Raw genomic sequence first — 16,025 nt, forward strand, 5'->3', positions numbered from 1 at the left:
ATGGAAAACTGCTCTGCTCCTAGCAATAACTTCAGCAAGAAGAGTCTAAGAGTTACAGGCATTGATGGCTGTGGAACCTTTCCTCATTTTTCATCAGGACAGGGTTTCTCTTAGGACGAACCCAACATTCATGCCAAAAGTGGTCTCCAATGTGGCCTTAAAGCAAACCATTAATTTGCCTACTTTCTACCCAAATCCTCAGAATAAAGGGGAAAGACTTCTGTACGCTTTGGATATACACAGGTAGCTACGATTTTACTTGAACAAAACAAAAGCTTTCAGAAAAACTGAGCAACTGTTTGTAGCATATGCTGCAGGATCACAAGGAAAACCTATTACAAAGCAGACAATCTCAAAATGGATAGGACACTGCATCCGCTTCTGTTATGCACAACATAGCAAATCTGTGCCTAAGGGCATTGGGCCTCATTCTGCCAGAGCAGCAAGCCACTTCAGCAGCTTACCTCAGAGGGGTACCAACCAAAGACATATTAGAAGCTGCAACCTGGAGCTCAGTGCACACTTTTACCAAGCACTACCACCTACCCCTCTACTTCAAATCCAGAGCAGGCTTTGCCACTGCAGTTCTGCAGGGCTTGTTAGCCTCGCCAAATCCAATCTAGACCCAGCCACCCAACCTCAGCTTTGGGATTCTACCCAAGTGTAATGACTGCAACAGTGAAACACGATGAACATAGTACAGTTGTGTACCTACCGTAAATGTAGATGTTCGAGTGTATTCACTGTTGCAGTCCAAGTTACCCACCCTCCATCCCCCTGTACTTCTCAACTCTATACAACCTATGTGGTGTTTTTGCTTATAGATGAAGGAAATGTTTATAGTAATATATGCATGGTTGTTTGGCATATTTTTAATCTTTTCAGCCTTCCTATCTGGGGGCACCTGACATCTGGGGCAAGAAAAACTGAAGAAAATGGCGTCGGTTGCAACTTTTATACCCCTGGCGCACTGACGTCAGGGAAGAGGCGACAGCAACCGACACCAGACCAAGAATTTGGAACTCGGGCCGACTGCGGGTCGCCTGCCAAGTGTAATGACTGCAACAGTGAATACACTCGAACATCTACATTTATAGTAGGTACACAACTGTACTTTTCGGCCTGTCTGCCTCTTGATCCACCTCTAGCTTCCCGTCTCCCTCCAAAGTTATTACTTATGGAACTACTAAACCTCAGGCCCCCCAGGAGGCTGGTTCCACCTCCATGAGATTTGAATTACGTTTTAGAGAAACTCACTGTTACCCCCTGTGAACTAGCTTGTACGGCATCTCTGAGACATTGTACCTGGAAAACTGTACTCCTTGTGGCCCTTACATCAGCCAGAAGAGTGTCAAAGTACCAGGCCTTCATGGCAATTCCTCCCTTCCTCATCTTCCACAAGGATAGAGTGACCCTGAGGACCAACCCCTCCTTTATGCCCAAGGTGGCCAACAAGGTATCCTTAAATCAGGGTATCCACCTGCCCATCTTTTTGTGTCACCCCCAAAATGACAGTGAAGAGAGTCTTACATTCCCTTGATGATCACAGACAACTGAGATTTTACCTTGACAAGACTAAGGCCATTAGGAATTCGGAGCAACTATTTGTCTCCTTTCACTTCAGAGGTCTGGGAAAGGCAGTGACAAAACAGGCTATTTCTGCTTTGTTTTCCAAGGCTATTTCCTTTTGCTACACATTCCATGGGATACAACTCAATTCAAATATTAAAGCCCACTCCACTAGAGCCATGGCTTCATTGGGGTCCTTCTTCAAAGGACTGGACACTGCATCCATTTTGGAGGCAGCTACATGGACATCTGTCCATACCTTCACTAAACACTACAGGTTGGATCACATCTCCAGTTCCAGAGCGGGCTTTGCTAGGGCAATCCTTCATGGCTTTGTAGAGAACAGTTCATACCACTACCTCCTCCTTCCCTGTGAGCTTTGGCACTCACCCACAAGTTTGGACTACTGCAGCATGAGAGTAGAAGGAAAGAATAGTTGTGTAAAATCTTATAACTATAGATGTCCTTCTCTTCCATGTTGCAGTATTCATTCCCTCTCTCCTTACCCCCTTCTTTGCACCTAAACTGTTCCTTCATGGATGGCACAGGACTGGGGTCTGACTGGAGCATTCAGTTCTGAGGAAAAGTATGTGCAGACATCACTTTTATGACCCATACTCCCTAGGCCAAAGTCAGATGTCCCACGTACCTAGCAGTGGCTACAAGCTTTTGTATACTGGCTGGACGTTCGGGTAGCAAGCAGAGGATAACACAAGAGTTTGGAATACTGCAACATGGAAGAGAAGAGCATCTATGGTTATGGTAAGATTTTACACAACTGTTATTTATGATTGATCTGACCTCTGCAAGAAGAGTATCTGAGTTGCATGCTCTTATGACAGGGCAGCCTTATCTCATATTCCACAAAGAGAGAGTTTCTTTGAGAAGTAATAATTTTTTTGTGCCTAAAGTGGTATCCAGGTTTTCTTTATGCCACTCTGTCCATCATCTTGTGTTCTTTCCTGAACCCAAAAATGACGGAGAAAGGATAGTTCATGCCTTGGATGCCCACAGATAACCTTGGTACTATCTTAACAAAATCTTTCAGAACTGCTCATCGGTTTTTCATTTCTGGTGAAAATAAGGAGGGGACAGTTTGTGTCAAAGCAGACTGTTTCCAAATGGTTGATTAAGGCTATTACTGTTTTTGTTCCCGCCACAACAAGGTCAGAGTTCATTCTACCAGGGGCCTTAGCTTCATCTATGTTTTTGAAAGGGTTCTAGAAGCAGCAACTCTATACATATTTTTATTTAAACAAACTGGATTCATTTTACAGTTCTAGAACAGGCTTTGCCAGGTCTATTATCCAGGAACTCATGGACCCTTCTCTTTCTACCTCCCAGTAATTGTAAGCTGTGGTAATCCGTATAGTTTAAGCTACTGCAGCAGTGATCAATTTGAAGAACCTAGTACAATTTATGTAGGTACGCTTACTGTAACAGTAGATGTTTGAATGATAACTGCTGCAGTAGCTGCTCTCTTCTTGCACTCCCTTGTTTTTTATGCCAGGGAGTGGGAATGTAGTTTTCTTTCCCTACCAATGTCCTCTTGGGGCTTAGCTTCTCTCTTTCATTTGGCATTAAAGCTCTCAAGGGCTTGGTACCCATATCTTCCTTTTTAGTCAGCTCAGCTCAAGCTAATGGTTTGGGTACATGAAAGGTGCCCTTAAGCTTTGAAATCTGGCCAGCTGTTTTATTATATGCAATGTATAACTTGGGATACTACAGCAATGATCATTCAAATGTCTACTGTTATGGTAAGTTTACTTGCACAACTGTACTTTCTCTGCATTACCCTTTGGAATATCTGCTGCTCCAAGGATGTTCCCAAAGTGCCTGGCACTAGTAATTGATTTTTGCAGACTTCAAAGCATTAATAATGTTCCATAGTTGGATGGTTGCCTTCATTTGCATGCTCGTTAAAGTTGTCCAGAGTCTTTAGCAAATGTTTGAGTCTTCTACTTTTTTTTTTCATTTGATCTTGTATCCCTTTTCACAGAATTGTTTTCCTGGGATGTTTAAGATTCGGCCATGGGAAGAGTTTTCTTTCTCCAAAGTCCAGAAGTTCTTCCTGAGTTTTTCTAGTCAAAGCTGGTATTTGCCAGGGAATTTCTCAAGATCCTGGAGTACACAGCTTCTGCAGATGTTCATCGTGCATACAGCTGCAGTCATAACAGATGGGTTTTCCTGCCGTCAGGCGGGTCCTCGGTCGGCCGAATTCCAAAGTCTAGGTCCGGCGTCTGATGTCGTCGCTTCTTCCCTGATGTCAGAGCGACAGGGGTATAAAATAACCAGCCCACGCCATTTTCTTCAGTCTTTTTTGCCGCGCGGTGCCCGAAGCAGAAGCAGTTCGCAAGTGCCGGTCCGCCAGCTCCTGAGATTATGAATATTTTTCAACCGAAGTCTTCTTGAAAGCTAAGTACCCCGTTGGGGAAACTTTTCTTGCCTCAGATCGATGTCAGACAAAGTTAATAATTGCATTTCATGTGGGAAGCAAATACCGCATAAGGATTTTCATTCCCTCTGCATTCCTTGCTTAGGCCCAGACCACGACGTCTCGGCCTGTCGTTTTTGTGCTACATTCAACAGACGCACTATTAAGCGTCGGGCGGAGTTCGCCCAACACTATTTTGGCAAAAAGTTTAATTACATTATGTCGTCGGATACTCCGACTCCAGTTTTAAGTAAAAGACGCAAAGATAAGGACCGACATACGAGGTCCGCGACTTCTACCGACACCACACCAAAGCCGACTACAGGTGGTCCGGTTCTCAGTGAGGCGCCTACGCAGCCCCTGACTACCGATGACACTTCTTTGGCAGTGTCTTCAGTGCCCGAGGTCGCAGTCTCTTCGGCCCACACCCCGACTACAGATACCGAAGCCACTCTTGGCAGTGAAACTCAGAATTTAGACAGGCCTGCCACCTCTCAAGGTGTCTTCAGGCCTTCCTCTTTTTCCATCAAGGCTTTCACTAAGTCTAAAGCAGCCATGCATACTAAAAGACAAGCCCCCACAGGGCCCCTCTCAAGGCCCCATGCCTAAAAAGCAGATGCTCAAAATGGCTGAGGATTTGATTACTCTTATCAGGGGTTCTCAACCCCCTCCAGACAAAAGGCCCAGAGTGGAGGAAGAATCCCCTTCCTCGGACCAGGCCTCCATTATTTCAGAACATTCTGAAGACCAGGAACATTCTTACTCCCCTTTTGAAGATTCTGATGCAGAGGAGTCCATTCCCTCTGTCTCCCCCCCTGAGGATTACTCTTTTGGGGAAACCTTACATACCTTGAGGGAACACTTCCACTGGGAAGGCCAAGAGTACTCAGACTCCAAGAAAAGGCTTAGGGATTTCCTCTTGCTCCCTCAGCACAGGCCTCTGGCTATACCTCCCATCTTAGACATACTAGATGTGTATTCGGAGGCCTGCATTAACAGAGATTCTTTACCTCCAGCTCCAGTCAAGCCTGACAGGTATTACCGGGTTCCTGATTCACACCAATTTCTATACAAAAGCCATGCGGCTGACCCAGAAACTATTTCACAGGGTCCCAAGGGAATTAAGGCCTCCACTGCTAAAAATCCATTACCTTCAGAGAGAGAGATTCCAGAGCTTTAGAAAGGTGGGGGAAGAAGGTATACACCTCGGCCACCTTAACAATGAGGGCATTAAACTGTCAGTTCCATATGTTAAAGTACCAACAGTTTCTGTTATCACAGTTGAGAAGCAAAATGTCACAACCTGAACAACCAGACTTGAAGGAGTTGCAGGATTGGTTACATAGTGCAGAACAAGTGGGTAAACATACCTTACAATGTGGTTTTGATGCTCTAGAGGCCTCCTGTAGAGCTGCTGTTACAGGATCAGTCATACGTAGACATGCTTGGCTCAAAGAGCAAACTTTACCAGATCATGTTAAAGCTAAATTACTGGATGCACCTCTGCAAAAAGATGTATTATTTAGTGTTAAAGCTGAGGAGGTATTAAAGAAAATGGAGGAAAAGGCAAAATCAATGCAAACAGTGAAAGATTTCATACAGGTACAACCTCCACGTTTCAGTAGAAATTGGCCTTCCAAAAATTGGTCCTTTCCAGCCACGGACAGACCCCAAAGAGGTAGATACAGGCGCCCGAGGGGTAGAGGGCAATCTCAAGGATCGTTTAGAGGCAGACAATGGCAAGCACCTACACAAAGAGGTGGTGAGGATAGTTCACAGCCATTCAGAAAGCAGAACCAATGACTTTCCCCTTTGCATGCCAAGCAAGGCTCAAATGGCAGCACCTTTAGGCGGAAAACTGGCATTATTTTCAAAAAAATTGGCATATTGTCACAAAAGACAAATGGATCCTGGACATTATAGACAGAGGCTACAGATTCCACTTTCACACCCTTCCAAAAATGAGAGGCATGCCAAACCTGCCACACAATCAAAGGGCAGAGGCACAAAAACAAATTTCAGATCTCATGAACATGAAAGCTATTCAAGAGGTACCTGCACAAGAACAGGGTCAAGGTTTTTATTCCAGACTATTCCTGGTGCCAAGAAAGGGAAAAGATTGGAGACCTATTTTGGACCTATCCATCCTAAACACATTTTTACTCGTGCCAAATTTCAAGATGCTCACATTACAGCAGCTTCTTCCCATGCTGGGCAAGGAGTCTTGGCTGGTAACATTGGACCTCAAGGAGGCATACCTGCATGTCCCAATCAGACATGATTGCAGAAGATACCTCAGATTTCTTGCAGGTTCAACCCATTATCAATTCTTTGCATTGCCCTTTGGCTTATCTACTGCACCCAGAGTGTTCACGAAATGCCTGGCATCAGTAATTGCCTTCTGCAGACTTCAAGGGATACAAATATACCCATACCTGGACGACTGCCTGATCCAAGCGGACAGCAAGCACATACTTCTAAAACACCTGGCGTATGTAATAATGTTGTTGAAAACTCTCGGATACACAGTCAACAAAAAGAAGTCAAGACTAATACCCTCTCAAACAATAATTTTCCTGGGTGCCAGCTTGGATACAAACACCCAGATGGCCTAACTCACACCAGAGAAACAAGGGCAACTAACTCAACTAACTCAATCCTGCAGGCTCTGGGATTCATGGCATCTTGCATCCTACTAATCCCATGTGCAAAGCTGCATATGAGGAAACTTCAATGGTACCTAAAAAACCTATGGTCTCAACACAGCCACAGTTTGGAGACAATAATACCACTGATTCCATGTCTGCAAAAGGAATTTCTGTGGTGGGCTCAAGCATGCCAAAGAAACACAGGTCTACCATTCTGCAAGCCTCAAGCAAATCAAGTCATCACAACAGACGCCTCGAATTACGCCTGGGGTGCGCACATGACAGATTGGTGCATTCAGGGCAAATGGTCCCAAAAAGAAAAGCACCTACACATCAATCAAAAGGAAATGCTAGCAGTAATAAATGCTGTTACAGCTTTCAAAGACCTGCTGCATCCAGGCCAGCTATTGATAAGGACAGACAACACCACAGTCGTGGTACATAAACAAACAGGGAGGAACCCATTCATACCCCCTATGCAGGCTAGCCATGTCTCTTTGGAACATGGCTCTGGAATTGCAAATCGAGCTTCAAGCACAGTTCCTGCCAGGCAAGGAAAACACGCTGGCAGGCAACCTAATCAGAAATATGACAGACCCACACGAATGGAAGTTGCATCCTCAAGTTTTTTCAAAGATAATTCAAACATGGGGAAGGCCAGGCATAGATCTCTTTGCCTCCCACAGAAATCACCAATTGGCAAAATTCTGCTCAAGGATCTTTCATCCACAGGCCTGGAAAGTGGACGCACTCTCTTTCAGTTGAACAACAATGACAGTTTATGCCTTTCCACCTCTTCCTCTGCTGCCCAAAGTTCTATTAAAAACCAGAGCAGACAGACCAAAGATGATTCTCATTGCTCCAGGCTGGCCAAGACAACACTGGTACCCACTCCTGAGGAGCCTGACGCATTCCCCACCATGGATCCTGCCTCTAATGCCTCTTCTACTGACTCAGCACAACTTCAAAACTCTTCACAGTCAGCTGAAAACACTCAATCTAGCCGCATGGAAGATTCCTTAAAATCACAACAGACCCTACTCTCCAAGGAGGTGCAGGATGTCATTTTGTAGGCCAGAAGACCTTCTACTAGAAAAGCCTACTCCACAAAATGGAAACGGTTTTGTGCTTGGAATGAGAAAAGGGGCCAGAACCCTGGAATACTGAATTTACCTCAAATATTACAGTACCTAGCTGAGTTGCTAAGCAGAGGACTTTCATTCTCCTCCATCAAAATCCATGCCTCAGCCATTTCTGCAGAATACAACACTGATCCTCCTTTATTCTCTCACCCCCTCTTAAGACAGTTCCTCAGAGGGGCTAAGAATATAAAACCCCCAAGGAAACAACCAGTACCTGCTTGGGACCTCAATTTCATTCTAGGAAAACTAACTTTGCCTCCCTTTGAGCCAGCTGCCTCAACAGAACTGCAATATTTGTCCTGGAAAACAGCCTTCCTGCTGGCTATCACCTCAGTTCGCAGGGTTTCGGAACTACAAGCCCTCATGGCTGTGCAGCCTTTCATCATTTTCCATCAGGACAGAGTATCCTTGCGAACCAACCCTTCCTTTATGCCAAAGGTAGTATCCAGGGTAGCCTTGAATCAGGCTATCCACTTACCTACCTTTTACCCCAATCCTCAAAACAAAGGGGAGAGACTACTACATTCCTTGGACATTCGTAGACAGCTACGTTATTATTTGGACAGAACAAAGCCTTTCAGAAAATCAGAGCAACTCTTTGTGTCCTATGCTACCGGAGCTCAAGGGAAGCCTATTTCCAAACAGACAATCTCAAAATGGATAGCCCACTGCATACACTTTTTTTACTCTTTTCATGGTAAAACTGTACCTGCAGGCATCAGGTCTCACTCCACAAGGGCCACAGCCACCTCTGCAGCCTTCCTCAGGGGGGTTCCTACCAAAGATATTTTGGAAGCTGCCACTTGGAGTTCTGTACATACTTTCTCCAAGCACTATCACCTACCATTATACTCCAAATCTAGAGCTGGCTTTGCCACTGCAGTCTTGCAGGGCATCCTGGCTCCTCCTAGTTCCACCTAGTGCCTACCACCCCTTTTTTAGCTTTGGTATTCTACCCATCTGTTATGACTGCAGCTGTTTGCACGATGAACATAGTACAGTTTTGTACCTACCATAAATGTAGATGTTCGAGTGCTAATACAGCTGCAGTCCAGGTTTCCCTCCCTCCTTCCCCTCTTGGGACAGGCCTAATGGCTAACACCTCCTCATACAACCTGATTGGGGTATTCTTTTATGGTGTATTTGCTTGCAACTTCTGTTTTTTGATTATATTGCATTGCATTATTACATAATTTTATGTATTGCCTTCCTTCTGGGGCACCTGACATCTGGGGCAAGAAAAACTGAAGAAAATGGTGTTGGCTGGTTCTTTTATACCCCCTGTCGCTCTGACGTCAGGGAAGAAGTGACGACATCCGACGCCGGACCTAGACTTTGGAATTCGGCCGACCGAGGACCCTTCTGACGGCAGGAAAACCCATCTGTTATGACTGCAGCTGTATTAGCACTCGAACATCTACATTTATGGTAGGTACAAAACTGCACTTTCCTAGATACGGAACCGAACCCACAGTCAAGTATAAGTGATGAACATTATGATAAGTCCTAACTTCTTTTTTCTTTATTCCTTACCAGTCTGTTTCCTTCACAAAGGATTGTGCTTTTTCGACTGCCTTCTACTCTGTAATTGTGTTTTGTTCTTCTCTTTTGAACCCAAGTCATGACTAAAGTGGGTCTGCTGACCAAGTTCAGTTACCCATTAAAAAAACGGGAGTTAAATATATTCACCACAAATGTAATTTATCTGTTGAATATGAGTATTTATGCTTCTTCAGAAGAACTGGAGAGTGAAACAGAGAACTGCATAATGGAACTGAGTAGGGAACCAAGCAGCCTGCAAAAGCTTTAGATGCCAGCCAGTAATAATGCCTGTAGCATTTAGTTCTGATAGTTACCCAAGATGGTTGGTGCTTTTTAAAGATCTGCCTTTGGGGTAAGTACATTAATTGTCATTTATTACTAGCTTATCATTTTACAAAACTCCAAATGGATAGGAGGGAGTAGGTAAAAAGTTAGTAATGGTTGTATCTTAACTGCATACATTTTTCTTTTTTTTGCTTGCAGCAATGTTGTTGAGAAATGTGTTACCCATGCATCCCGTACAGAGCGTGCCATGCTGATTGATGAAGTGTGCACTATGAATGATGGTCCACACAGTGCCTTATATACCATGATGAAGGATCAGTATGCCAACTATGTGGTACAGAAAATGATCGATGTGGCTGAACCAGCTCAGCGCAAAATTGTTATGCATAAGGTAAAAGGTTCATATGTTGCGTTTGTAAAGAAATCTGAAAGTCTGAAGCTTACATTCACGGACTGCACGTGCGAGCACACACACGCACACACGCACACACACACACACAGTGAATGGAAAGGTGCACATTATCTGCTTCATTGTGGTTGAGTACTTTAAATAGACTGTGAATTCCACCATTATGTATAGCGGTTATATGTGGTCGTTTTCACAGATAAGGGTGAGTACTATTCAGAAATGGATCTCAAAGTAAGTATGGTGACTGTGTAAGCTGCAAGTATGTAGATAGTCATGGTAAAGCTTGTTTGATGAATATGTGGTCGGGTTTTGTTTCTGTCTTAGCTTTTTAATTTGATTTTTCAGAGACTGGGTGCAGGTTGTAGGAACCATTGCTGCATTTGTTTGTCTTGTTTGAAGATGGGGGTTGTATTTATTGATGTTTGAAGTGGCTGCCTATACAAAGTGTGTGTCCATATCTGAGGAAATACTGAAATCAAACTCATAGGGTGGTGGTATGGTGTAGTTTTTTTCTTTCTTTATTTCTCCAAATATTTTGGGTTTCTAATACTATGATGGGAATGGACCCCGTTCCTAAGTCAAAGTACGATTAAAGTCCATGAAATTAGTATTGTTTCATGAACTTTGATGTCAGCCAAAAGTGTTCTTCACAGCACCCGCAATGTGCCTGTAATGACTTTTGCAATTCGTACGAAGTTGCATGGATTGGTAACATACGTAAGTACAATTGTAGATTCTTTTTTATAAGACCCATTGCTCCTGCTAATGTTGGAACTGTCTGGGTATCTTTCTTCCACATTGCTGTCATTTCTGCTTGTAGATCCTGATATTTTATGACTTTGTCTTTCTCTGTACACAAGACACTGTAGTCATAGGTGTAGTGATTTCAATGATCAATGCTACTTTTGTCTTCTTTTCTTGGACCACTATGTCCAGTTTTCTAGCATCTATCTTTTGAACTGCTAGTAATGGGTGCTTCCATGTGATATAAACTTCATTATTTTCTGTGATGCTTTGTGGCTCATGTTGCCAGTGTTTTTCAGCCACTTCAATACCATAATGCTTGCACAATCCCCAGTCCAACATTCTTGCCACATTATTATGCCTTTCAGTATACAGTACTTCCGCCATTCGTATGTCACAACCAGCAACAAAAGGTGTGCGGCTATTTCCAGTTTGGTTTTACAAAACCTATACTTGCTTGTTTCTCCCACATGTTCAATGGACTTTGTATACCAGCGTGTACGTAGCCCACTGTCTTGGGCTGCCAATATTAACCTTTCATCTCTTGTTTTGAATTTGCCTCTTCTTAACCATTCCTGCATTCATTCTTGATCAACATAAGGTTTTTCCACAAGTTTTCTATACTTGCAACTATATTTATGATTTTTCCACATTTTTTGCCTTCTCATTTGATCCTTCACCTTGTAATCTTTCTTTTGTTTTTTAGTACATTCATTTGCTGCCTGATTTTTATCTACTTCTAGTTTGATTTCCATTCCTACTTGATGTCGATATGCTTCTGTTAAATTAAGCAGAGAAGTCATCTTAGATTTATTCTCCTCATGTTTCAAAACTTTCACTATATTTGGGTCTTGTGAGGTCAGCAAATATGCGTGGAGCCCCACAGTTGCAGATCTGTACATGTAGTCAATTTCAAGGAGGCTCATCCCTCCTTTGGAAGAGGAATATATAGTCTTGGTATACACTGATTTTTAAAAATTATTTGGTGAGCATGAAGGCATCCTTCTTGTTTTCCTATCTAATCTATCCAACACGTTTTGGGGCCAGTCAGTCATTCCAAAACTATAAGTTAGGACAGGAAGAGCAAACTGGTTTATAGCTTGGATTTTGTTCCTAGATGTCAACACTGTTTTCAGAATTAAAGTCTTCTAAAGTATTCCTTCTAAGTTTTATTCACATTTGTTCATGTTTTATTGGTGATCCTTCATCAATTCCCAAATATTTGTATACTCACTGTTGCTCCAGTTCTTTTATATCACATTCTTGTCCCAAACTGATATTTTCCTGATGCTGCAGTTTTCCTGATATTCTTCGTTTTTCACTGTTGCAGTCATTACATTTGGGTTATCTGCTTGCAGGTAGCCCTCAGTTGGCCTGATTAACAAAGTCTTGGGTCCTGTGTCGGTTGCTGTCCCTTCTTCCAAGACGTCAGGGGTATAAAGCATGCAGCCGACGCCATTACATTAGTCTTTCTTGCCATGCGGTGCCCGAAGCAGAAGCAGTTCGCAAGTGCCGGTCAGCCGACTCCTGAAATTTTCGTTTTCGAGTTTCAGAACCGAAGTCTTCAACTAAAGCGAAGTACCCCGTTTAGGAAACTTTTTCTTGCTCCTTACCAATGTCAGTAAAAGTTAACAATTGCATTACTTGTGGAAAGCAAATACCTCATAAAGATTTTCATTCGTACTGTATTCTTTGCCTAGGCCCTGACCACGACGTACCTTGCTGTCGGTTTTGTACTTTATTTAATCAGCGCACTGTCAATTGGTATATTTTCGCCTCTAAATATTTCGGTTCTCGGTTTATTTATCCAGAAATGTCGTCTGTTAGCTATCCGACTACCGGGATTCTGAAAAAACGCAAAGATAAAGACAGAGACAGGCTGCCAAGGTCCAAAACTGCAGACGACGCTTCTCCTAAGCCAATTGCCAGTTCGCCGGTAATCAGTGAGGCGCTTTCACAGCCTCTGATACCCGCTACTTCTGATTCGCAGGCCTCTACTGAGACCCATTCAGAGTCCGGTATGCTGCGAGATGCTTCAACTATGGAACCCGCGGATGTCTCTACCTTGGATGGGTCTGGTGCCGCTGTGCAGGCACCGGCTTCTGAGGGTGTATTCAGGCCTACGGACTTGCATATTAAACTGACGCCTCCTTCTTCTCTTAGGCCTAAATCTTGAACCTTGTCTAAAAAATCGACGCTCAGGCCTCTATGCCTAAAAAACAAATGATAAGAATGGCTGAAGATCTAATAACTCTAATCAGGGGTAGCCAATCCCTCCTTTCTAAGAGGCCTAGGACTGAAGTGATTTATGAATTTTCTGACCAGGATTCTGTTTTTCTGATTCTTCTGATGATCTGGATTTGCCATTCTCTACTTATGAGGATTCTGATGCAGAGGACTCCATTCCGTCTGCTTCCCCTCCAGAGGAATTTTCTTTTGGGGAAACCTTACATATACCCTAAGGGAGCATTTCCACTGGGAAAGCCATGATTTTTCTGATTCAATAAAGAGGCTTAGGGATTTCTTACTCCTACCTCAGCATAGGCTTTTAGCTATTCCTCCTGTACTAGACATTGTTGATGATGCTTTTTCGGAATCTAGTTTGGCCCCTGATTCCTTGTCTCCTGCTCCCAAAAAAACAGACAGATACTACAGCGTTCCTGAGTCACACAAGTTTCTTTTTAAAAATCCTAGAGACTATTTCACAGGGGCCCAAGGGCATTAAGGCTTCTGCTGCTAAAAATCCTACCCCTTCTGATAGAGACTCCAGGGTGCTGGATAGATGGGGTAAGAAGGTTTACACTTCTGCAACCTTGGCCATTAGGGCTTTAAACTGCCAGTTTCATATGTTAAAGTATTGTATGTTATTGGATTGCTTAAACAGAAAATGATGTTGATTCCTGACTGTGTGGAAAGTAAAGAATTAAAAGAAAAGTAATCTCCGTGGTATCCCTGAAGTCTCAAAACAACCCACTAAAGTGTAGTGGGTCCAAAAACAAAACAGTGTCAGAAACTTCTCTGTGTGGAAGATTTTCAGCCCATATATTTCTAGTTCATCACCGTATATTAATCAGATCAGACAATAGTAGTAGAAGTAGCGAACTTAAACTCGTCTTAAGTCAAAACAAACTGAAACAAAAAATAATAATAGAAAATATATAATTGTACAGCATTACTAAGTATTCAAACGTAATCCGAGCAAGGCAGTCAGTCTGTTTCCAGTCGAAATTCCTTTATTAAGTACAGGATTTAATGCATTCTGCTGAACAAGTTGGAAAACATACTTTGCAATGTGGTTTTGATTCATTAGAGGCCTCTTGCAGGGCCGCTGTTACTGTGTCTGTGCTCAGAAGACATAGGTTCATAGGTAGGTACTAGGCTATCTGCTCAAGGGCATTTATAAGCCTAGCCAGTGTGTGTCGGCTTTTGCCCACCCCATTGATTAATTAATTGATCCTCTGTCAAGCAGAGCCAGTGAAGTGATCCCAGGGGTGTGTTTTCTGTTACCCATCCACTCGTCAAGGTTTCTCTTGAAGAGTGTTAGTGAGGGGCTCTGCCTGATGTAATTTGGAATTTTGTTCCAAAGCATGGGGAGTCTCTGTGGCAGGAATCTGTTCCTCCAGCATGTTCTATTTATTGTTGTGGCGAGGTTTAGCTCACTAGAGCACGCGGCTCACAGTGACTTGGATTTCTTTAGGTGGAGCATGTCTATCAGTTCTGAGTTGGACATGGCTTTGTAAGTCAGGCAGAGATTACCTCTGAGTAAGCGATATGCCACTGAGTACAGCCGGAGTTTTTTCAGTCGGGCTGCATAGGACATATGTTTGAGACCAGTAATCCTCTTGGTGAGGTACATTTGTGGTCTTTCCAGCTGTTGGAAGTGTTTTGTGAGGTACATCCCAAATGGGGCATTGTACTCTTTGATGGGTCTAATGAGTGACGAGTAGAGAGGCACTACAACCTCTCTATTTCTAGATGCGAACCCTTTAGTAATTAGATGGGCCACATAGAAGGATTTCTTAACTACTTTGACAATATGATTGTCAAAGGAGAGATGACTATCTACCTGGGTCCCCAGATCTCTTATTACCTCTTCTGTATTAAGGGGGCTGCCACCTATGTGGTAATTCGTGGGTGTTTTGTTTTTCCCAAACGGGATGACTATGCATTTTTTGGCATTTAGCTTGAGGCCATAACGTTGACACCAGGTGTCCGTCTCATTAAGGCCCTTTTGGAGGATGTCCGTGTCAGCCAGAGAATCAATTATGGCTCCCTGTTTGCAGTCATCGGCGAACTTGGTTAGCCATAGTCCTCCTGTGTTTGCCTGTACTTCTGAGAAGTATATGCCGAACAGTAGGGGTCCCAGGACCGAGCCTTGCGGGACACAACTTGTGACTGGTTTAGAGTCGGACCTGGAGCCCACTGTTCTTACCGTGTGAGGTTCTGTCTGTAAGCCAGTTGGCAACCCATCTCGTGACATAGGGATTTATGTTCAGGCTGGAGAGTTTTTCTGTAATACCCGAGTGGGGAATGGTGTCGAAAGCCTTGGCAAGGGCAAGGTAGGCTGTGTGAACTACCTTTCCCTCGTCTATGGCCTTGGTGACTGTCTCGAAGAAGTCAACCAGGTTTAGTAGGCATGATCTGCCCTTAACAAAGCCGAACTGGGTCGGGTCAAGTGTTTGGAGGTTCCCAATGTCTTTGTTAATGAGTTCCATGATGATGTGCTCCATAGCCTTGCAGACCAGACTAGTCAGTCTTATGGGGCGATAGTTACCAGGCTCAGTTGTGGCTCCTCCTTTGTGGAGAGGAATACCTGTTGCTGTGCACCATTCTATGGGCACGTAGCCAGTGGACAGGCTGAGGTTGAACAGCGTGTTTAGGTGGGGGGGGGGGTTAGTTCGTTCTGTAGTTCGTGCAAGATGCAGCCTGGGACACCATCTGGTCCCATTGACTCTGTGTTTTTGGCTTTTGGATGGGCTGTTTTCACCTGTGCGTCTGTGATATTTGGACACTACACTTTTCCGGTATTGTTGTGGAGCCTTTTGGAGGTGAGAAGGGGTGAAGTTTGCACTGAATCTATCTGTCAAGATGTTGGCAATATCAGTAGGTTCAGTATATTTTGTGCTATTTTGCACTAGTTCAGTGCATATCTGCGAGTTGTCACTTAGAATCTTAACATAGTTAAAGAAGGCTTTGTGGTTATATTTTGAATCCTTGGCTATTTTTCTTTCGAAGTTAGCCTTGGATGATTT

At 43.6% G+C, this 16,025-nt stretch overlaps 1 protein-coding gene across 6 annotated transcripts in view; it reads left to right on the forward strand.

Moving 5' to 3' along the window:
• PUM1 (pumilio RNA binding family member 1) overlaps positions 1-16,025 on the forward strand; it is a 3,075,948-nt gene that overhangs the window by 2,884,737 nt on the left and 175,186 nt on the right. For all 6 annotated transcript variants that reach the window (XM_044084662.1, XM_044084694.1, XM_044084669.1 and 3 more), the window contains exon 17: positions 9,819-10,011. In XM_044084662.1, coding sequence (XP_043940597.1) covers positions 9,819-10,011 — 193 coding nt within the window. The remainder of the gene's footprint in view (positions 1-9,818; positions 10,012-16,025) is intronic.

The sequence above is a fragment of the Protopterus annectens genome, chromosome 1.part1, assembly GCF_019279795.1.
Source record: "Protopterus annectens isolate FY-2018-M chromosome 1.part1, PAN1.0, whole genome shotgun sequence".
Lineage (NCBI taxonomy): Eukaryota > Metazoa > Chordata > Ceratodontiformes > Protopteridae > Protopterus > Protopterus annectens.